At 45.8% G+C, this 23912-nt stretch overlaps 1 protein-coding gene across 1 annotated transcript in view; it reads left to right on the forward strand.

Annotated features, from left to right (window-relative positions):
• The window catches only part of LOC139536652 (zona pellucida-like domain-containing protein 1), a 49056-nt gene that overhangs the window by 23916 nt on the left and 1228 nt on the right, over positions 1-23912 (forward strand). Inside the window, exons 7-10 of the mRNA XM_071337284.1 lie at positions 5260-5340; positions 5441-5612; positions 5776-5878; positions 23847-23876. Of these exons, the coding sequence (XP_071193385.1) occupies positions 5260-5340; positions 5441-5612; positions 5776-5878; positions 23847-23876 (386 nt within the window). The remainder of the gene's footprint in view (positions 1-5259; positions 5341-5440; positions 5613-5775; positions 5879-23846; positions 23877-23912) is intronic.

Here is a 23912-nt window from a genome sequence, read left to right on the forward strand (position 1 = left end):
GGGGCATTGTGTCGGGGAGGAAACGGGCGAACTCCGCAGCACCCACTGCCGCATATTTTGCCCTCAGTGCATCATTGCATTGGAGGTCAATCAACTCCATTTGGAGGTTTGGTGGTGAGCTTTCCACGTCAACAGCAAATGGGTTACCGAGCAGTTCCAACCTGCTTTTTTGTGCTTCAAAGTCAGCAAATCGGCGTCGAAAGTCAGCGGCAAGCATACCTATTTTATCAGCCAACTGTGCGCTCGGGAACGCACTGGTAGAGAGCTTCTCTTTCATGGTCTGGCAGCTGGGAAAGTGGCTCAAATTTTCTTTCCGCATCTGCGTCTCCCACAGAGTCAGTTTGGTTTTAAATGCCTTCACTGTACTGTACATATCAGAGATGACATGATCCCGACCCTGCAGCTGCAAGTTCATTGCATTCAGATGACTCGTAATGTCACACAGAAAAGCCATTTCACACAGAAACATTTCGTCTCGGAGTTGTGTTGTGTCTTTCCCTTTGCTGTCCAAGAACAGACAAATCTCCTCACGAAGCTCGAAACATCTTTGAAGCACCTTTCCCTGGCTTAGCCATCGCACCTCTGTGTGATAAGGCAAATCACCATGCTCCGTTTCTAACTCCGTCAGAAATGCCTTGAACTGGCGGTGATTCAAACCTTTGGCTCTGATAAAGTTAACTGTGCGCGTGATGATGCTCATTATCATGCTACCATTTTCAAGGCTTTACCGCACAACGCTTCCTGCGTGTATGATACAATGATAAGCTGTCAGCTCACCTGTCGCGTTTTCCTCTTGCATCTTTTCCCGTATCTTCGCCACCAGTCCGCTCCTGTGTCCACACATCGCAGGTGCTCCGTCGGTTGTCAAACCCACGAGGTTTTTCCCAAGGCAGTCTCCAGTCTCATTTACACATTCTTGACACCTCTTCATACAAATCATGCCCCGTTAGTTGTGCCATGCATAGGACGTAAAGCCAAAAACTCCTCTGTCACGCTTAGGCTGGAGTCCACTCCGCGGATGAAAATTGACAACTGGGCAATGTCAGAAATGTCGGTGCTCTCATCCACAGCCAAGGAATATGCAATGAAATCTTTTCCCTTTTTCACAAGCTGCTCTTTTAGATTGATGGACAACTGGTCTACTCTCTCGGTCAATGGTGTTTCTGCTCAGACTCACATTTAAAAAGAGTTGCCTTTTTTCTGGGCAAACTTCGTCACAAACTTTAATCATGCAGTATTTGATGAAATCCCCCTCCGTAAATGGCCGGGCTGATTTAGCGATCTCTTCTGCCAAAATAAAACTGGCCTTGACAGCAGCCTGGCCTTGTGATTTGGCTTTTTTGAACAGAGCCTGTCGAGATTTGAGGCCTCGTTTTAATTCCTCTGCCTTTTGTAGCCTTTGTTCCATGTCCATATTCTTGTTTTTGTCCGCGTGTTTCGTTTCATAATGTCGTCTCAGATTATACTCTTTCAGTACCGCCACACTTTCTCCACACAGAAGACACACAGGTTTTCCAGCTACCTCCGTGAACATATACTCCGACTCCCACCTTGTTTGAAACCCCCGGTTCTCAGTGTCCACCTTCCGTTTTGCCATTTTTGATGGGTATCTGAAAGTTAATTTTACTGTGATGCTGACGACTGCTGTGCCAATAAATATTGAAATGAAGCAGCCTACTGCTCGGTGCGTCACCGTTGCATTGTGGGAAATGTAGTATTGGTGCGTGTAAAAGATCTGCGGGCTGCCGGCTTGCTGCGGTCTGCGGGCCGGTTCTAATAATAAATCAAGATCATCCCAGGGGCCGTAAAAAACCTTCTCGCGGGCCGGATGTGGCCCGCGGGCCTTGACTCTGACATATGTGGTCTAGGGTTTCTGGGATAATGGTGTTGGGAGCCATGACCAGCCTTTCAAAGCACTTCATGGCTGCAGACGTGAACACTTTAGTGTTCTTGGGCACAGGGTGGTCTGCTTGAAACATTTTGATATTACAGACTGTCAGGGACAGGTTGAAAATGTCAGTGAAGACACTTGCCAGTTGGTCAGCGCATGCTCACAGTACACGTCCTGGTAATCCTTCTGGCCCTGTGGCCTTGTGAATGTTGTCCTGTTTAAAGGTCTTACTAACATAGGCTGAGTCAGAGTAGCCAGTAAAGGCTTCCCTTCCCCCAATTCACAAGCTGTGGTCAGAGCTAATAAAACTGCCTGTTGCGCTGATCAATGGTCTGGTAGGGGCCGTATAACCTCAATATCACCAAACTCCCTCCAGGAACTGTGCCTCTTTTTTTCTTCCAGCACCATCATCCACATCACAGTTTCTGATACAAGGGCACTTCTTCTTCATCCCCTTCTCCTTATCCATTCTTCCTGTCTGAATTATCTCCTTGACTAAATCCAACCTAGTCTTGTTGAATGAACCAGCCATTGGATATCTATTTTCTCCTGCCATCTCTGTCCAGACATGCCATTTCTTAAAAGTGTCTGTAAATTCCACAGCAGGAAACTTATTTTTCATATATTCAACAGGTGTGACAGGCTTCATTGCTCCCATCTCCTCATCCTGGTTTGACTGTGCCATGATGCTCCGGCTTTTTATTTAGATTGTCTGCGTGTAATGTGTTTTTCTATAAGGTTGTCCTAAAGTGGGTGTAATATGTAGGAATATGCCTATATAACTTCTTGTCTATCTTCATTCAGTGTGTTGTAAATAACAGTGGGTGATACTGTAATCCTAATTGTACTCTCACTTGATCCTGGCTATAATAAATGGTTCTATTTATACTCAAATATATTTCCCACACGGCCTCAGAGACAACCGCATGGTAAATTTAAAGTCCTATCCTATGGGTGGTTTTTTTCTTCTACAGGACGTCTGTATAATTCTCTTACTGATATACTAAGGGGTTGTACATTTCCAATACTGTCCTATGGTAGGAAATAGTCACTAATGAATACGGTCAACCTTTTATTAAAATAATTTCTGTCCTACTCCTAACTTTGTATTCCACTATTGGGCCATTACCCAATAACTCCCGCCATAATCCACAGACAAACAAACAATGAAACATACAACGCACTATACATAAACAACTCAATTAATTCACGAGGTACTTCTACAAAATAAACTCCACAAAATAAAATGATCTAGAATTGTCGCCCGAGTTACAACCCAAATAACAAATCAAAGTAAAACCGGACAATTGTCGCATGAATTGTCTCTAACAAATAAACAAAGAACTAGTATGAGTAATTGTCGCTGAATTACTTCTAACAAATAAAATTAGATGAATAACGCTGACTCACCTCTGCAAAACTAACTAGTATTTAACTCATAACCGGCAACCCCTCCGTAGATAGGGCATGCCTCAGATGGTCTCTCAAACCACCTCTTCACAATAAAATAACTAGTAAACAAATAAAAATAAAATCATCAAGCTTTCGTTTCATTCATCTTATATTGACCTCATGCATTCCACCAATAGCCCGTTACGTACTTTCTCTAAACTAAGATCCGACTATATCATATTCAAAGCGTATGTCTATAATTTAGATTGAGTGAGGTGCCACTTACTTGTTAGAGGGAAACCACACCAGTAAATGCCATTTAATTACAGACTTAGATTAAACGGGTGTCTGCTTACCTTATTTAATTTTGAGCTCTGGCAACGTGGTGTGGAATCTCTACCAACCGCGGTGACACTCACTCCTGGCTGGCTCGCCAAATGTTAGGGTTCGTTCCTTACGTCCTTCTTTGTCAATCATTGGTTCATTGGTGAAATTAGCATTATGACAATATCTTTAATTAAATCCTTCAAAACCTTTATTAATGCAATTGCAGACAGAAGTTGACAAACAGGAACATAGCACGCATGTTTCTGAGTAAGTTCTGCATCAAACAAAAGGTCTCCAGTGGTTTTATTAAACCCTAAGTCGCGCCCTGGTGATGTCACTGCCTATATCATCATCCTCTACTCCTGGGACCAAAACCATGCCTACAAAGCTGTATAAACAGGGCCTTTATTGTTAGCTAAACACTTAGCAGTAAATGTCCCCTTCCCCCAAAGTTGACCTATTGTGGAATGTTTACCAAGTCTTATCTCCTTCACTCCCCTGCAGAGTTCTGTCTAAGGGCCTCTTTATAATGAGGCAGAGAGAGAGAACTAAAATACAAATGTAGAACAATACTAAACTTCTACAATGAATATATCTATTGTTAATCAGTAGTCTAAAACCCTGTAACTGTAAGGAGGGAGGGGTGTTTTAACCCCTCCCATTCTATTAATAAAACATAAGCATAATACATTATTCTAAGTCACCAAACATTTGGGTACAACCCTTTTTATGACCCCCTAGGTGAAACCGACACTTCACACACCGCAGAGCGCCCTGTCCATAATCCTGACACAGTGCTGCGGAGATTGATTTTTTTTGGGCGCCAACCTGTCACTCAATAATTTAAAACTTTTTAGCTATTTTTAAATAGGAACATAAAACTAAAACTGAGGGGGCTAAAGTTTGAATCTTTAGCCCCCTCGTGGTGCAGGCCTGCCAACTGAGATACAGAGGACCATGGGATAATTATACAGGCTCATTACATTTTTATCTCTTCTTGACCAAATAAAGAACTAAAACAAAAATCAAAGGGAAATTCAAGAGGAGTGGCCCATAACACTATTAACTGTGTCACTACTGTGTCAATTAACAAACGCCCCACAAACATCACCCCATTGGCCCCATGTGGGTATTCTGTGGATAAGGTTGGCATGGGCTAGCCCACAACAGCCTAACATGGGCCAGATCACAACAAGCCCACACCAGCCCAACACGGGCCAATGTGGGCATGTTGCTGGGAAAATATGGCCTTTTTTCAGGCAAAGTGAGGGCTGCCTTTCCATATGGGCTTCCCACACTGGGAAACAAAGGGCAAATGCCTTGGTGGCCAATGTTTAGTCAATGATCAAAGGCTCATTGGCCCAAATGTTGGCAGCCTACATGGGGACAATATTTTAGCCCACATCGTGCCAATGGGGACTTGTTTGCAAGGGCCCCTCTGTCACTGACCTACTATCCCTGCCGATAACTCATGGTAGGACAGACGCCATGACTGAAAGGGACGGAGCCTAATCCTCAGTGACTCAATGCTAACCTTGTCCTGAGGTGATAAGACCAGACCCCTCTTTTAGATTGTTTGATCCTAGTTGCGCAATCATACCTATTTTAATGACCATTTACCATATTTTTCCTTCTCCCTGCTAAAATAGATGGAATGTTCTGATGGACTACTGTTACACCACTGCCTCTGGGAATCCAAATGATGAACTTCGCTATGACCTCTTCTTTAGGTAATTCTTATGCATGTTTCTCTGAAGCAATTTCCTTGAACAGTGCGGTTGTGTGGTTTTTCCGATCTGTTTTGTTGTTTTGCCTTTGTTTCTGAACCAGCTGTGACAAAGACCCACAGACAACTGTGTTTGAGAATGGGAAGAGTCAAATGGGCCGTTTTGCCTTTGAAGTGTTTCGCTTTGTCAAGCACAAGAACCAGAAAATGTCTACCGTCTTCCTGCACTGCGTTACCAAGCTGTGTCGAGCCGATGACTGCCCCATGCTCATGCCGGTAAGGTTCTGAGGGTGACCTCTGGCAATATTAGTCCAAAAGGCAATCACACCAAGATGAGAAACAAAGCAATGACTTGGTACCTTTAGTAACATGCAGGTAATTTGAACTCAAAGCAAAAATATTTGGATTAAAGCCACATATCCCTGTATTGTCTCCACAGATCTGTGGTAGTAGAAAGAAGCGGGACGTCTCAGAGAGGTCGGAATCAAACTCTGCATCAGGAAACGCTATCATTACTGCTGGGCCAATAATCACAAGGAGCGGTACGCCTCGCCACTGTCCACCTCCTCCCTCCTCCTCAATCATCCACCCCTGGCACATGCCCTATTCCAAATCCACCCCTGTACTAAAGAGTTGAATGAACAGGAGAGAATGCAGACCTATCCAACGCAAGATCAAATTCAAATTTTTGGCTCCCGAGTGGCCCAGCGGTCTAAGGCACTGCATTTCAGTGCTAGAGGTGTCATTACAGACACCCTGGTTCGAATCCAGGCTGTATCACAACCGGCTGTGATTGGGAGGGGCGGTGCACAATTGGTGTAGGCTGTCATTGTATATAAGGATTTGTTCTAAACTGACTTGCCTAGTTAAATAAATGTTTATAATGTACTCTGAGGTATATACTACTTACTATATGTGACCCGATTCAGGAAACTAGGCATGCGTCGCAAGTCACCACTTCACAGGAGAGCAGTTTGAACGTAAACATTATTTTTTTTAAATCAAATGCGTTTTTTGGCAAAAATGCCTAATCGAACATGTGAACTTTCATGTGCGTTAATAACAAACTTGTATGCCATCTGTAAATATTAATAAAGTTGTTCAATTACGAGCCTTGTTGGTTAAGCCACAGAAAAACTTAGCAACCTTCCCACTAACCATGATTGGCTGAGATAATGTGGGCTGGACATGCCGAGAGAGGAGTTTGGATTGGTCTGCCATAAAGAAAGCTTCTGACTATTTGAGCTCGTCAGTCTGTGTTGGTAATCCTGTCAAACGCGGCTTTTTTTATAAACGTATTGTGTAGTGGAGCTGCATAAGTGTTGCTCTCCATTTTCTGGAGGATCAAGTTTTGAAATCAGTGGAATTAGAGTATGATAGCTAAAGAGATGGAGAAAACACCTGTCTCCGGATTACGTCTTCAAACTAACACAGAACCCAAACCGGCTGCGCGCGTGCGCTATCGTGCATAAATGTATTTTTCCCCCCCCACACCAAACGCGATCACGACATGCAGGTTAAAATATCAAAACAAACTCTGAACCAATGACATTCATTTGGGGACAGGTCGAAAAGCATTAAACATGTATGGCAATTTAGCTAGTTAGCTTGCACCTGCTAGCTAACGTTAATTTGTCCTATTTAGCTAGCTTGCTGTTGCTAGCTAATTTGTCCTGGGATATAAACATTGAGTTGTTATTTTACCTGAAATGCACAAGGACCTCTACTCCGACAATGAATCCACACATAAAACGGCCAACCGAATCGTTTCTAGTCATCTCTCCTCCTTCCAGGCTTTTTCATCGTTTAATTTATATGGTGATCGCATCTAAACTTTCATTGTATTACCCAGACTACCGGCAAAACAGTTCGTCTTTCATTCACCCATGTGGGTATAACCAATGAGGAGATGGCACGTGGGTACCTGCTTCTATAAACCAATGAGGAGATGGGAGAGGCAGGACTTGCAGCGCGATCTGCGTCAAAAATAGGAATGAGTTCTATTTTAGCCCTTGGCGTCACAGACGCTCATTGGCGCGCGCGAGCAGTGTCGGTGCAATAATTGAATAACAAGGATTTCTACATTTATTTTGCAACGCACGTGACGTGTCCGGTCTGGTCAGCATGTAAGGATGGCATTCCTGACAGGGAGATGTGTCCATGATGCATGTTGATAGTCTAGCGTTAGGTAGCTACATTTTCATATATTACACATCTCAAATTTTTACGAAGTGGTTTCATTTCAAGCTAAAGTGTACTGTTAGCTAGCTAACTAACGTTAACTGGCTGGCTCCCTATCTTACGTTATTTGTGTCCCAGAGCCATTTGCTTTTCTAGTTTGTCTAATGTTAGCTAGCTAACATTGGACCTGGTTGGTTAGCTCCCAGCACTGTGGCATTGTTGCCACTTTGTTAATTGTTTAACTGGCTAACGTTAGCTGGCTGGCTCATTAGCTAACATGACGTGCGTGTGATCTTAAACGTTGTTTACCTAGCTAGTTTCATTGTTTAGCTAGCTAGCTATATGTCTTAAGCTAAAGTGTACTGTTAGCTAGCTAGCTAACATTAGCTAGCTGGCTCCCTAGAGGATGTTATTATTTGTTTCCCAGAGCTGTTTGCTTTTCTAGTTAAAACCTAATGTTAGGCAGTGTTAGCACCTTGTTCACTGTTGTTTAACTAGCTTACTTTGATGGAGACGGGCTTAGTCCGGCACACGTAAGATTCTCAAATTGGCTTGTTATCAGACAAGCTCTGTGGGGCAATAGATAGCGCATTGGCCTTCTAGGTGAAATTGTTAAAGCGATTCAAATGTTGTGGGTTCGAGTCCCACTAGAGTCAAATGTTACATTGTCTCCTCCTTTCCTAGACAATGGAATGGAAAGAGTGATCTTTTACAAAATAGCAAATGGTCTAATCCTTGGATTCCTAACCTTATTCACCCGGTGACCTATATTTCACACCTAAACTTGGCAAAAAAAGAAACACCCTCTCACTGTCAACTGCGTTAATGTTCAGCAAACTTAACATGTATAAATATTTGTATGAACATAAGATTCAAACTGAGACAAACTGAACAAGTTCCACAGACATGTGACTAACAGAAATTGAATAATGTGTCCCTGAACAAAAGGGGGGGGGGGGGGGGGGTCAAAAAAAACAGTCAGTATCTGGTGTGGCCACCAGCTGCATTAAGTACTGCAGTGCATCTCTTCCTCATGGACGGCACCAGATTTGTCAGTGCTGTGAGATGTTACCCCACTCTTCCACCAAGGCACCTGCAAGTTCCCGGATATTTCTGGGGGGAATGGCCCTAGCCCTCACCCTCCGATTCAACAGGTCCCAGACGTGCTCAATGGGATTGAGATCCGGGCTCTTCGCTGGCTATGGCAGAACACTGACATTCCTGTCTTGCAAGCAATAATGCACAGAATGAGCAGTATGGCTGGTGGCATTGTCATGCTGAAGGGTCATGTCAGGATGAGCCTGCAGGAAGGGTACCACATGAGGGAGGAGGATGTCTTCCCTGTAATGCACAGCACTGAGATTGCCTGCAATGACAATGGTTTGTGCCCATAGGTGACGTTGCCAGTGATGTCTGGTGAGGACCTGCCATATTTCAAATACAATCGAGGGAAAATACAGGTTGGAAAGCAAATAGCTTCTGCTGAAAAGAGAAGACTATGCTGTGGGCTACCAAAATATTTGATCAACTTTCAAATATTGTTGAGAGAGACTCTCTTTTGGCACGACCGCATCAGCCATCACCAGAGAGTGAGCTGTGCATCATTGGGTGAGCCATTGAAACTGGAAAGCAATTTTAGGGCTATAATTTCCTCCTTGTATTGTAGCATACAATATGTGTCTCCACACACCTAGGCTATTGATGGATTAAAGACCATGTCGTTTTTATTGCTCTCAGATTCTGTTTGTCATTGTCAAAGTAGCCTCCAGTCTCCAGTCAAATGATGTAGAATTGCATGAAATGCGTTTATAAAAGGCCAACATTTTCCCTGGCCCCTAGGCTAAATTGTTGTTTAACTAGCTAACGTTAGCTGGCTGGCTCGTTAGTTAACGTTACATTACATGTATACATCACCGGTTGAATATGGCCGGTGTCAGTAAACGTCTGGAAAAAAGCGTAATGAATTTGTTGCCAGCAGTGCTGGTTAGGCTGTTTTCATGTTATCCAGAAGTAAACAAATCATCGGCCAAAGCGTCAACTGTGTGCTCCGAGCGAAATGAGATGGGTGGGGTGAAAGCTGACGAGGTTGTGAACGATGCTGAATGGGTGTAGACAAAGAGCTCTTCACTAGATACCAAAACATTCAAAGGTGATTTTCTCAAAAGTGAGTTTACAAGTTGAACAACTTTCAAAGCCCAATTACATTTACATTTACATTTAAGTCATTTAGCAGACGCTCTTATCCAGAGCGACTTACAAATTGGTGCATTCACCTTATGATATCCAGTGGAACAACCACTTTACAGTAGTGCATCTAACTCTTTTAAGGGGAGGGGGGGTTAGAAGGATTACTTTATCCTATCCTAGGTATTCCTTAAAGAGGTGGGGTTTCAGGTGTCTCCGGAAGGTGGTGATTGACTCCGCTGACCTGGCGTCGTGAGGGAGTTTGTTCCACCATTGGGGTGCCAGAGCAGCGAACAGTTTTGACTGGGCTGAGCGGGAACTGTACTTCCTCAGAGGTAGGGAGGCGAGCAGGCCAGAGGTGGATGAACGCAGTGCCCTTGTTTGGGTGTAGGGCCTGATCAGAGCCTGAAGGTACGGAGGTGCCGTTCCCCTCACAGCTCCGTAGGCAAGCACCATGGTCTTGTAGCGGATGCGAGCTTCAACTGGAAGCCAGTGGAGAGAGCGGAGGAGCGGGGTGATGTGAGAGAACTTGGGAAGGTTGAACACCAGACGGGCTGCGGCGTTCTGGATGAGTTGTAGGGGTTTAATGGCACAGGCAGGGAGCCCAGCCAACAGCGAGTTGCAGTAATCCAGACGGGAGATGACAAGTGCCTGGATTAGGACCTGCGCCGCTTCCTGTGTGAGGCAGGGTCGTACTCTGCGAATGTTGTAGAGCATGAACCTACAGGAACGGGTCACCGCCTTGATGTTAGTTGAGAACGACAGGGTGTTGTCCAGGATCACGCCAAGGTTCTTAGCACTCTGGGAGGAGGACACAATGGAGTTGTCAACCGTGATGGCGAGATCATGGAACGGGCAGTCCTTCCCCGGGAAGAAGAGCAGCTCCGTCTTGCCGAGGTTCAGCTTGAGGTGGTGATCCGTCATCCACACTGATATGTCTGCCAGACATGCAGAGATGCGATTTGCCACCTGGTTATCAGAAGGGGGAAAGGAGAAGATTAATTGTGTGTCGTCTGCATTGCAATGATAGGAGAGACCATGTGAGGATATGACAGAGCCAAGTGACTTGGTGTATAGCGAGAATAGGAGAGGGCCTAGAACAGAGCCCTGGGGGACACCAGTGGTGAGAGCACGTGGTGCGGAGACAGATTCTCGCCACGCCACCTGGTAGGAGCGACCTGTCAGGTAGGACGCAATCCAAGCGTGGGCCGCGCCGGAGATGCCCAACTCGGAGAGGGTGGAGAGGAGGATCTGATGGTTCACAGTATCAAAGGCAGCCGATAGGTCTAGAAGGATGAGAGCAGAGGAGAGAGAGTTAGCTTTAGCAGTGCGGAGCGCCTCCGTGACACAGAGAAGAGCAGTCTCAGTTGAATGACTAGTCTTGAAACCTGACTGATTTGGATCAAGAAGGTCATTCTGAGAGAGATAGCAGGAGAGCTGGCCAAGGACGGCACGTTCAAGAGTTGGAGAGAAAAGAAAGGAGGGATACTGGTCTGTAGTTGTTGACATCGGAGGGATCGAGTGTAGGTTTTTTCAGAAGGGGTGCAACTCTCGCTCTCTTGAAGACGGAAGGGACGTAGCCAGCCGTCAAAGATGAGTTGATGAGCGAGGTGAGGTAAGGGAGAAGGTCTCCGGAAATGGTCTGGAGAAGAGAGGAGGGGATAGGGTCAAGCGGGCAGGTTGTTGGGCGGCCGGCCGTCACAAGACGCGAGATTTCATCTGGAGAGAGAGGGTAGAAAGAGGTCAAAGCACAGGGTAGGGCAGTGTGAGCAGAACCAGCGGTGTCGTTTGACTTAGCAAACGAGGATCGGATGTCGTCGACCTTCTTTTCAAAATAGTTGACGAAGTCATCCGCAGAGAGGGAGGAGGGGGGGGGGAGGAGGATTCAGGAGGGAGGAGAAGGTGGCAAAGAGCTTCCTAGGGTTAGAGGCAGATGCTTGGAATTTAGAGTGGTAGAAAGTGGCTTTAGCAGCAGAGACAGAAGAGGAGAATGTAGAGAGGAGGGAGTGAAAGGATGCCAGGTCCGCAGGGAGGCGAGTTTTCCTCCATTTCCGCTCGGCTGCCCGGAGCCCTGTTCTGTGGGCTCGCAATGAGTCGTCGAGCCACGGAGCAGGAGGGGAGGACTGGAGGATAGGGGACATAGAGAGTCAAAGGATGCAGAAAGGGAGGAGAGGAGGGTTGAGGAGGCAGAATCAGGAGATAGGATGGAGAAGGTTTGAGCAGAGGGAAGAGATGATAGGATGGAAGAGGAGAGAGTAGCGGGGGAGAGAGAGCGAAGGTTGGGACGGCGCGATACCATCCGAGTAGGGGCAGTGTGGGAAGTGTTGGATGAGACTTGGAGGGGAGTTGCAATGAGATTAGTGGAAGAACAGCATCTAGTAAAGATGAGGTCAAGCGTATTGCCTGCCTTGTGAGTAGGGGGGGAAGGTGAGAGGGTGAGGTCAAAAGAGGAGAGGAGTGGAAAGAAGGAGGCAGAGAGGAATGAGTCAAAGGTAGACGTGGGGAGGTTAAAGTCACCCAGAACTGTGAGAGGTGAGCCATCCTCAGGAAAGGAACTTATCAAGGCGTCAAGCTCATTGATGAACTCTCCAAGGGAACTTGGAGGGCGATAAATGATAAGGATGTTAAGCTTGAAAGGGCTGGTAACTGTGACAGCATGGAATTCAAAGGAGGCGATAGACAGATGGGTCAGGGGAGAAAGAATGTCCACGTGGGAGAGATGAGGATCACAGTGCCACCACCCCGCTGACCAGAAGCTTTCGGGGTGTGCGAGAACACGTTGGCAGACGAGGAGAGAGCAGTAGGAGTAGCAGTGTTATCTGTGGTAATCCATGTTTCCGTCAGTGCCAAGAAGTCGAGGGACTGGAGGGAAGCATAGGCTGAGATGAACTCTGCCTTGTTGGCTGCAGATCGGCAGTTCCAGAGGCTGCCAGAGACCTGGAACTCCACGTGGGTCGTGCGCGCTGGGACCACCAGGTTAGAGTGGCAGCGGCCACGCGGTGTGAAGCGTTTGTATGGTCTGTGCAGAGAGGAGAGAAGAGGGATAGACAGACACATAGTTGACAGGCTACAGGAGAGGCTACGCTAATGCAAAGGAGATTGGAATGACAAGTGGACTACACGTCTCGAATGTTCAGAAAGTTAAGCTTACGTTGCAAAAAATCTTATTGACTAAAATGATACAGTACTGCTGGCTGGTGGAGTAGGCTAGCTAGCAGTGGCTGCGTTGTTGACTTTGTTTGAAAGTGTAGCTGGCTAGGTAACCTCGATAACTGGCTAGGTAACCTCGATAATTACTCTAAACTACACAATTATCTTGGATACAAAGACAGCAAAGACAACTATGTAGCTAGCTAACACTACACTAATCAGGTTGTTCCATTGTAATGTAATAGTTTCTACAGTGCTGCTATTCGGTAGGAGTTGGCTAGCTGGCTAGCTAGCAGTGTTGACTAGGTAGGAGAACGGCGGCGCGGCAGACGAAAATAGCTGGCTAGCTAACCTCGATAATTACTCTAAACTACACAATTATCTTTGATACAAAGACGGCTATGTAGCTAGCTAAGAAGAAATTGCTAAGATCAAACAAATCAAACCGTTGTACTGTAATGAAATGAAATGAAATTAAATGTAATACTACCTGTGGAGCGAAGTGAAGCGAAGCGAAATTATTTTCCCATTGTTGCTCAAATGCAGTGTATGATATACCATTTTGTAGCTCTGTGGCTCTGCTTTTATCGATGTAAAAAACACTTTCACATTTTGCTACATTAGACCGAATCCAGGTGGTGAGTCACATACAGTGGGGAGAACAAGTATTTGATACACTGCCGATTTTGCAGGTTTTCCTACTTACAAAGCGTGTAGAGGTCTGTAATTTTTATCATAGGTACACTTCAACTATGAGAGACGGAATCTAAAACAAAAATCCAGAAAATCACATTGTATGATTTTTAAGTAATTAATTTGCATTTTATTGCATGACATAAGTATTTGATACATCAGAAAAGCAGAACTTAATATTTGGTACAGAAACCTTTGTTTGCAATTACAGAGATCATACGTTTCCTGTAGTTCTTGACTAGGTTTGCACACACTGCAGCAGGGATTTTGGCCCACTCCTCCCTACAGATCTTCTCCAGATCCTTCAGGTTTCGGGGCTGTCGCTGGGCAATACGGAGTTTCAGCTCCCTCCAAAGATTTTCTATTGGGTTCAGGTCTGGAGACTGGCTAGGCCACTCCAGGACCTTGAGATGCTTCTTACGGAGCCACTCCTTAGTTGCCATGGCTGTGTGCTTTGTGTCGTTGTCATGCTGGAAGACCCAGCCACGACCCATCTTCAATGCTCTTACTGAGGGAAGGAGGTTGTTGGCCAAGATCTCGCGATACATGGCCCCATCCATCCTCCCCTCAATACGGTGCAGTCGTCCTGTCCCCTTTGCAGAAAAGCATCCCCAAAGAATGATGTTTCCACCTCCATGCTTCACGGTTGGGATGGTGTTCTTGGGGTTGTACTCATACTTCTTCTTCCTCCAAACACGGCGAGTGGAGTTAGACCAAAAAGCTCTATTTTTGTCTCATCAGACCACATGACCTTCTCCCATTCCTCCTCTGGATCATCCAGATGGTCATTGGCAAACTTCAGACAGGCCTGGACATGCACTGGCTTAAGCAGGGGGACCTTGCGTGCGCTGCAGGATTTTAATCCATGACGGCGTAGTGTGTTACTAATGGTTTTCTTTGAGACTGTGGTCCCAGCTCTCTTCAGGTCATTGACCAGGTCCTGCCGTGTAGTTCTGGGCTGATCCCTCACCTTCCTCATGATCATTGATGCCCCACGAGGTGAAATCTTGCATGGAGCCCCAGACCGAGGGTGATTGACCGTCATCTTGAACTTCTTCCATTTTCTAATAATTGCGCCAACAATTGTTTCCTTCTCACCAAGCTGCTTGCCTATTGTCCTGTAGCCCATCCCAGCCTTGTGCAGGTCTACAATTTTATCCCTGATGTCCTTACACAGCTCTCTGGTCTTGGCCATTGTGGAGAGGTTGGAATCTGTTTGATTGAGTGTGTGGACAGGTGTCTTTTATACAGGTAATGAGTTCAAACAGGTGCAGTTAATACAGGTAATGAGTGGAGAACAGGAGGGCTTCTTAAAGAAAAACTAACAGGTCTGTGAGAGCCGGAATTCTTACTGGTTGGTAGGTGATCAAATACTTATGTCATGCAATAAAATGCAAATTAATTATTTAAAAATCATACAATGTGATTTTCTGGATTTTTGTTTTAGATTCCGTCTCTCACAGTTAAAGTGTACCTATGATAAAAATTACAGACCTCTACATGCTTTGTAAGTAGGAAAACCTGCAAAATCGGCAGTGTATCAAATACTTGTTCTCCCCACTGTATACAGTGCCTTCAGAAAGTATCCATTCCCCTTGACCTATTCCACATTTTGTTGTTACAGTCTGAATTCAAAATGTATTAAAAATTATTACACACACTACCCCATAATGATAAAGTGAAAACCTGTTTTTAGAAATGTTTACAGAATTGTTGAAAATGAATTTGAATTTGAAAATGAATAATTTACATAAGTAATTATACCCTTGAGTCAGTATATGTTAGAATCCCCTTTGGCAGGGATTACAGCTGTGAGTCTTTCTGGGTTAGTTGCTAACAGCTTTGCTCACATGGATTGTACAATCTTTGAAAAGAACAATGGTTATTTTCATAATTCTGACAAATTGGTTGTTGATCATTGCTAGACAACCATTTTCAAGTCTTGCCATAGATTTTCAAGCAGATTTAAGTCAAAAGTGTAATTTGAACATTCACTGTCTTCTTGGTAAGCAACTCCGGTGTAGATTTGGCCTTGTGTTTTAGGTTATTGTCCTGCTGAAAGGTAAATTCAGCTCCCAGTGTCTGGTGAAAAGCAAACTGAACCAAGTTTTCCTCTAGAATTTTGCCTGTGCTTAGCTCCATTCCGTAATTTTTTTTTTAATCCTGAAAAACTCCCCAATCCTTAACAATTACAAGCATACCAATGACATTATGCAGCCACCACTATGCTTGAAAATACAGACTGTGGTAATCCTGTCACGATCGTCTTCTTGACAGAGATTGGACCAAGGCGCAGCGTGTGCAAAATACATCTTCTTTTATTCAGAAGAGAGAGAAAACACAAAACGAACACTATATACAAACTAACAAAACAACAAACGACCGTGAAGCTAAATAACGTAAGTGCACAGACAAGCAACAAACGTTCAACATAGACAACTACCCACAAAAGCCTACTGCCTATGACTGCCTTAAATATGGCTCCCAATGAGAGACAATGAATGACAGCTGTCTCTGATTGAGACCCAATCTAGGCAGCCATAGACATAACTAGACAACCTCACTCTTCTCTACCCCATACACATACAACACCCCTAGACTAAACAAAAACAAACAAAGACAACCCACCCCAACTCACGCCCTGACCAACTAAATAAATAACAGAAAAAGGAACAATAGGTCAGGAACGTGACATAACCCCCCCTTAAGGTGCGAACTCCGAGCGCACCAGCATAAAGTCTAGGGGAGGGTCTGGGTGGGCGTCTGTCCACGGTGGCGGCTCTGGCGCTGGTCGTGGTCCCCACCCCACCATAGTCACTACCCGCTTTCGTAGCCTCCTCCAAATGGCCACCCTCCAAATTAACCCCACCGGACTAAGGGGCAGCACCGGACTAAGGGGCAGCACCGGACTAAGGGGCAGCACCGGACTAAGGGGCAGCACCGGACTAAGGGGCAGCACCGGACTAAGGGGCAGCACCGGACTAAGGGGCAGCACCAGGATAAGGGGCAGCACCAGGATAAGGGGCAGCACCAGGATAAGGGGCAGCACCAGGATAAGGGGCAGCACCAGGATAAGGGGCAGCACCAGGATAAGGGGCAGCACCAGGATAAGGGGCAGCACCAGGATAAGGGGCAGCTCCGGACTGGCTGGCGGATCCTGGCTGGCTGGCGGATCCTGGCTGGCTGGCGGATCCTGGCTGGCTGGCGGATCCTGGCTGGCTGGCGGATCCTGGCTGGCTGGCGGATCCTGGCTCGCAGGCGGATCCTGGCTGGCAGGCGGATCCTGGCTGGATGACGGCTCTGGCGGATCCTGGCTGGATGACGGCTCTGGCGGATCCTGGCTCGCTGACGGCTCTGGCGGATCCTGGCTCGCTGACGGCTCTGGCTGGTCATGGCTCGCTGACGGCTCTGGCTGGTCATGGCTCGCTGACGGCTCTGGCTGGTCATGGCTCGCTGACGGCTCTGGCTGGTCATGGCTCGCTGACGGCTCTGGCTGGTCATGGCTCGCTGACGGCTCTGGCTGATCCGGTCTGGCTGACGGCTCTGGCTGATCCGGTCTGGCGGAAGGCTCTGGCTGATCCGGTCTGGCGGAAGGCTCTGGCTGATCCGGTCTGGCGGAAGGCTCTGGCTGATCCGGTCTGGCGGAAGGCTCTGGCTGATCCGGTCTGGCGGAAGGCTCTGGCTGATCCGGTCTGGCGGAAGGCTCTGGCTGATCCGGTCTGGCGGAAGGCTCTGGCTGATCCGGTCTGGCGGAAGGCTCTGGCTGATCCGGTCTGGCGGAAGGCTCTGGCTGATCCGGTCTGGCGGAAGGCTCTGGCTGCTCCGGTCTGGCGGAAGGCTCTGGCTGCTCCGGTCTGGCGGAAGGCTCTGGCTGCTCCGGTCTGGCGGAAGGCTCTAGCGGCTCCTGTCTGGCGGAAGGCTCTAGCGGCTCCTGTCTGGCGGACGGCTCTGTAGGCTCACGGCAGACGGGCGGCTTTGCAGGCTCATGGCAGACGGGCGGCTTTGAAGGCTCAATACAGACGGGCAGTTCATGCGGCGCTTGGCAGACGGACAGTTCAGACGCCGTTGGGCAGACGGGCAGTTCAGGCGCCGCTTGGCAGACGGGCAGTTCAGGCGCCGCTTGGCAGACGGGCAGTTCAGGCGCCGCTTGGCAGACGGGCTGTTCAGGCGCCGTTGGGCAGACGGCAGACTCTGGCCGGCTGAGACGCACTGTAGGCCTGGTGCCTGGTGCCGGAACTGGAGGTACCGGGCTAAGGACACGCACCTTCAGGCTAGTGCGGGGAACAACAACAGGGCACACTGGACTCTCAAGGCGTACTATAGGCCTGATGTGTGGTACCGGCACTGGTGGTACCGGGCTGAGGACACGCACAACAGGGCGAGTACGGGGAGAAGGAACAGTGCGTACAGGGCTCTGGAGACGCACATGAGGCTTGGTGCGTGGTACCGGAACTGGTGGTACCGGACTGGAGACACGCACCTCAAGGCTAGTGCGGGGAGCAGGGACAGGGCACACTGAGTTCTCAAGGCGCACTATAGGCCTGGTGCGTGGTGCCGGAACTGGTGGTACCGGGCTGAGGGCACGCACCTCAGGACGAGTGCGGGGAGAAGGATCAGTGCGTACAGGGCTCTGGAGACGCACAGGAGGCTTGGTGCGTGGTGCCGGGACTGGAGGCACTGGGCTGGAGACACGCACCACAGGGAGAGTGCGTGGAGGAGGAACAGGGCTCTGGAGAAGCACTGGAAGCCTGGTGCGTGGTGTCAGCACTGGTGGTACTGGGCTGGGAACACACACCACAGGGCTAGTGCGAGGAGCAGTAACAGGACGCACAGGACTCTGGAGACGCACAGGAGGCTTTGTGCGTGCTGTAGGCACTGTCTTAACCAGACGGCTAGCACGCTCCTCAGGACGAGTATGGAGAGCTGTTCCCGGTGACATTAACTCACCAACACGTTCATTCGGACGAATGCCGTGCCTCATGCACCAAACCAGTACATCCCTCATAACTCTCTCCTCCAATTTCTCCATTAACTCCTTTACTGTCTCTGCGTCACTCACCTCCAAATCCGCCCTCACCGGCTCCTTACGGTAAGCAGGAGGAGTTGGCTCACGTCTCCCGACTGACCCAACTAAACTACCCGAGAGACCCCCTCCAATAAATTTTTGGGTTTGACTTACGGGCTTCCAGCCTTGTTTCCGTGCTGCCTCCTCATATCGCCGCCTCTCCGCTTTCGCTGCCTCCAGCTCAGTTTTGGGGCGGCAATATTCTCCTGGTTGAGCCCAGGGTCCCTTTCCGTCCAATATTTCCTTCCAAGTCCACGAGTCCTGGTTCCTCTCACGCTGCTTGATCCATGGTTGGTGGGTAGTTCTCTCACGGTCGTCTTCTTGACAGAGATTGGACCAAGGCGCAGCGTGTGCAAAATACATCTTCTTTTATTCAGAAGAGAGAGAAAACACAAAACGAACACTATATACAAACTAACAAAACAACAAACGACCGTGAAGCTAAATAACGTAAGTGCACAGACAAGCAACAAACGTTCAACATAGACAACTACCCACAAAAGCCTACTGCCTATGACTGCCTTAAATATGGCTCCCAATGAGAGACAATGAATGACAGCTGTCTCTGATTGAGACCCAATCTAGGCAGCCATAGACATAACTAGACAACCTCACTCTTCTCTACCCCATACACATACAACACCCCTAGACTAAACAAAAACACACAAAGACAACCCACCCCAACTCACGCCCTGACCAACTAAATAAATAACAGAAAAAGGAACAATAGGTCAGGAACGTGACAAATCCGTAATGTGCCGCATTGGATTTTCCACCAAACACTTTGTTTTCAGAACTAAAGTGAATTGCTTTGCAACATTTTTTCAGTATTACTTTAGTGCCGTGTTGCAAACAGGATTTCTGTGCAGGCTTCCTTCTTTTTAACTCTGTCAATTAGGTTAATATTGTGGAGTAACTACAATGTTGTTGATCCGTCCTCAGTTTTCTTCTATCACAGCCATTTTAAACTCTGTTTTAAAGTCACCATTGGCCTGACGGTAAAATCCCTGAGCGGTTTCCTTCATCTCCAGCAACTGAGTTTATAAGGATGCCTGTATCTTTTTGTTGTGACTTGGTGTATTGATACACAATCCAAAGTGTCATTAATAACTTGACCATGCTCAAAGTGATATTCAATGTCTGATTTTCTACCAATTGTTGCCCTTCTTTGGAAGGACCATCCAACCTTTCCAGATCCTTGATATCCTTAATCTACATATAATATAACTATAAAGCGTCTAAGGCACTGCATCGCACAATTGGCCCAGCGTTGTCCGGGTTAGGGGATGGTTTGTCTGGGGGGGCTTTACTTGGCTCATTGCGCTCCAGCGATTCCTTGTGGTGGGCCGGGCGCCTGCAGGCTGGTGAACAGGTGAACGATGTTTCCTCCTACACCTCCTTTCCTCCTACACTTTGGTGCGGCTGGCTTCCGGGTTAAGCGGGCGGGTGTTAAGAAGCATGGTTTGGCAGGTCATGTTTCGGAGGACGCATGACTCTACCTCCACCTCCCGATGCGAAATTGTGGAGAAAAAGGGGTTAAAATACAAAAACATTTAAAATAAATTATTGAGCATAGCTCATAATAATGATTTTAGTCTTTTTTTGCTCATCTTTATCAAGGGTGCCAATTCTCTTGGATCTGACTGTATATGGTATAACTGGTGTCTTTGCCACATTAGACAATGTGTTATTTGTTGTCAGTGTTTGTTAAAAAGCGGCTTTTTCAGTCATATTCAACCTGGTCTAAAATGGGAAATCATTGCCGATCTGTAGATGGGGTTAACTACTATGTAAAAAATATAGGTGGAGAGTAATACAAACAAGTAACATTGACATCGACCTGTGGTCACCTACTGTATCTCCTGTTCATTTAAACTTATTGGTATAACCAATATGGTAATACCTTCACACTGCCATACGGCCATAGAACCTTCACCATACTGTACCAGTCAAAAGTTTGGACACACTTACTCATTCAAGGGTTTTTATTTTTTATATTTTCTACATTGTAGAATAATAGAAGACATCAAAACTATGAAATGACACAAATGGAATGATGTAGTAACCAAAAAAGTGTTAAACAAATCTAAATACATTTTAGAATGCTCAAAGTAACCACCGTTTGCCTTGACAGCTCTGTACACTCTTGACATTCTCTCAACCAGCTTCACCTGGAATGCTTTTCCAACAGTCTGAAGTAATTACCACATATGCTGAGCACTTGTTGGCTGCTTTTCACTATGCGGTCCAACTCATCCCAAACCATCTCAATTGGGTTGAGGTCTGTTGATTGTGGAGGCCAGGTCATCTGATGCAGCACTCCATCACTCTCCTTCTTGTTCAAATATCCCTTACACAGCCTGGAGGTGTGTTGGGTCATTGTCCTGTTGAAAAACAAATTATAGTTCCACTAAGCGCAAACCAGATGGGATGGCGTATCGCTGCAGAATGCTGTGGTAGCCATGCTGGTTAAGTGTGACTTGAATTCAAAATAAATCAGTGTCACCAGCAAAGCACCCCCACACCATCACACCTCGTCCTCCATGCTTCATGGTGGGAACTACACGAGAGACAGTTTCATCATAGTGCATGATGGTGTTTGCCACTGCACTTGAAGGAACTTACAAAGTTCTTGACATTTTCCAGATTGACTTTCATGTCTTAAAGTAATGATGGACTGTTGTTTCTCTTTGCTTATTTGAGCTGTTCTTGCAATAATATGAACTTGGTCTTATACCAAAGAGGTTGATCTTCTGTATACCACCCCTTCCTTGTCACAACACAACTGATTGGCGCAAATGCATTAAGAGGGAAAGAAATTCCACAAATACATTTTTAACAAGGCACACCTGTTAATTGAAATGCATTCCAGGTGACTACCTCATGAAGCTGGTTGAGAGAATGCCAAGAGTGTGCAAAGCTGTCATCAAGGCAAAGGTTGGCTGTAAAATCACCTAAACAAACAGCACTATCAATTTAGATGTCTACAATCTCACCATGTTCAACCTGCAGATCAATGTGCCTCACAGAGTGGAATATAACATTCGCAACAGCAGATATACTTTGAGGAGATGGGTACATTCTGGGACAAGGAGCGCAATCCATCAAGGAGTGAATGGGAGTCTATTGGGCCCTAGGTAAAAAATAACATTAGCACGAATTTCGTCAACAAGAAGTACAACATTACAAATATTTTTCAAGATGTGAGATAATTACCTTGCTGTCTGTAGTATCGTATAGATTTGGAATCGTGACACGTTTCTTGACATATTCAGTCAGTAGTGCTGAAGATCCACGCTGTAGTGCGATTAAAATGTATAGGCAATGTTCCCACATTCAGAGACTGTATTTACAGTAAACGCTGCATATGTCAGCTCAGTAGGTTACTATCTTTAGATTTCAACCGCGCCACGGCGCTGATCTTCAGCGCAATGGATTAAAATCTAGGCCCTGCTAATGTATTTAGACAACTTGAATTGTCTCCCATTTACACCAATTTATGTCTGAGTTATGTGTGCAGATCTTAAGTCTGAATGCATGCAAGTTTATTGTTCTGCCCCTGAACAAGGCAGTTAACCCACTGTTCCTAGGCCGTCATTGAAAATAAGAATTTGTTATTAAAACCTCTTGGCGCACAGATCCCTTTAGCGGGATCATTTTCATCAACAACAGCTGAATTGCAGAGCGCTAAAAATATTTAATTTCATGAAATCACAAGTGCAATATATGAAATCACAAGTGCAATAAACACAGCTTAGCTTGTTGTTAATCCACCTGTCGTGTCAGATTTTGAAAATATGCTTTACAGCGAAAGCAATTCAAGCATTTGTGTGAGTTTATCGATTACTAGACAAAACATTACAAACACCTAGCAGCAATGTAGATTGGTCAGAAAAGCAATAAAATTAATTGCTTACCTTTGATGATCTTCGGATGTTTGCACTCACGAGACTCCCAGTTACACAATTTTTGTTCGATAAAGATTATTTTTATATCAAAAAACCTCCATTTGTTTGGCGCGTTATGTTCAGTATTCCACAGCTTTAGGCAGGTCATGAAGGGCAGACGAAAATTCCAAATAGTATCCGTAAAGTTCATAGAAACATGTCAAACATTTTTTATAATCAATCCTCAGGTTGTTTTTAACATAAATAATCAATATTATTTCAACCGGACGGTAAACTATTCAATACAATAGAGAAAGAAAATGTTGAGCTACCACTTTCGAGTGCAAGAACTAATCAAAGGACATCTGGCTATCCACTGACGCGATTTGATAAATCTCGCTCTAATTTCAGAATAAAAGCTTGAAACTATGTCTAAAGCCTGTTCACAACCTGTGGAAGCCATTGGAAAATGAATCTGGTTGATATCCTTTTAAATGGAGGAAAGGCAGGCAATGGAACAGGGATTTTTCAAAATACGAGGCACTTCCGGGTTGGATTTCATTAGGTTTTCGCCTGCAAAATCAGTTCTGTTATACTTACAGACAATATTTTGACACTTTTGGAAACTTTAGAGTGTTTTCTATCCTAATCTGTCAATTATCTGCCTATTCTAGCATCTGGGCATGAGAAATAGGCTGCTTACATTGGGAACGTTATTTTCCAAACATAAAAATTACTGCCCTCTAGCTTCAAGAGGTTTTAACTGACTTGCCTAGTTAAAATAAAAAAGTTGTGGGGTATAGTTAATTCAAATCAAATCACATTTTGTTGGTCACATACACATATTTAGCAGATGTTTATTGCGGGTGTAGGGAAATAATTGTGTCCCTAGCTCCAACAGTAACATCTAACAATTCATAACAATACACACACATCTAAAAGTAAAATAATGGAATTAAGAAATGAATAAATATTTGGATGATCAATGTCCGAGTGGCATTGGCTAAAATACAGTAGAATAGAATACAGTATATACATATGAAAGGAGCAAAGTGCTATGTAAACATTATTAAAGTGACCGAAGTTGCTTAGGAGCTAGAGGCAGAGCTGCCATGTCTGTCAGTGCCATTTTATCATCACCCCTAATTTTAGGTCTATATCAGATACTTTCAAACACCTGATGTGCGCTTGATTTAATTTCACAGATACAATGGACCCAATAAAGAAGTCCTTACATTGCAAACTCAAAACTAAATGAAGCACACTATAATAATTGTATGTGTATTTGACCCAGGTCTGGTACATGTGGAGAAGTGGTGTACTCTTAAATTGCCTTTTTATGTTCCACAGATGACACTCCAATGAACAACTCACAACTAGGTAAGCCCTTCATATTTAGTTCCTGATAATCTACCA

The sequence above is a fragment of the Salvelinus alpinus genome, chromosome 13 (genome assembly GCF_045679555.1).
Source record: "Salvelinus alpinus chromosome 13, SLU_Salpinus.1, whole genome shotgun sequence".
Classification (NCBI taxonomy): domain Eukaryota; kingdom Metazoa; phylum Chordata; class Actinopteri; order Salmoniformes; family Salmonidae; genus Salvelinus; species Salvelinus alpinus.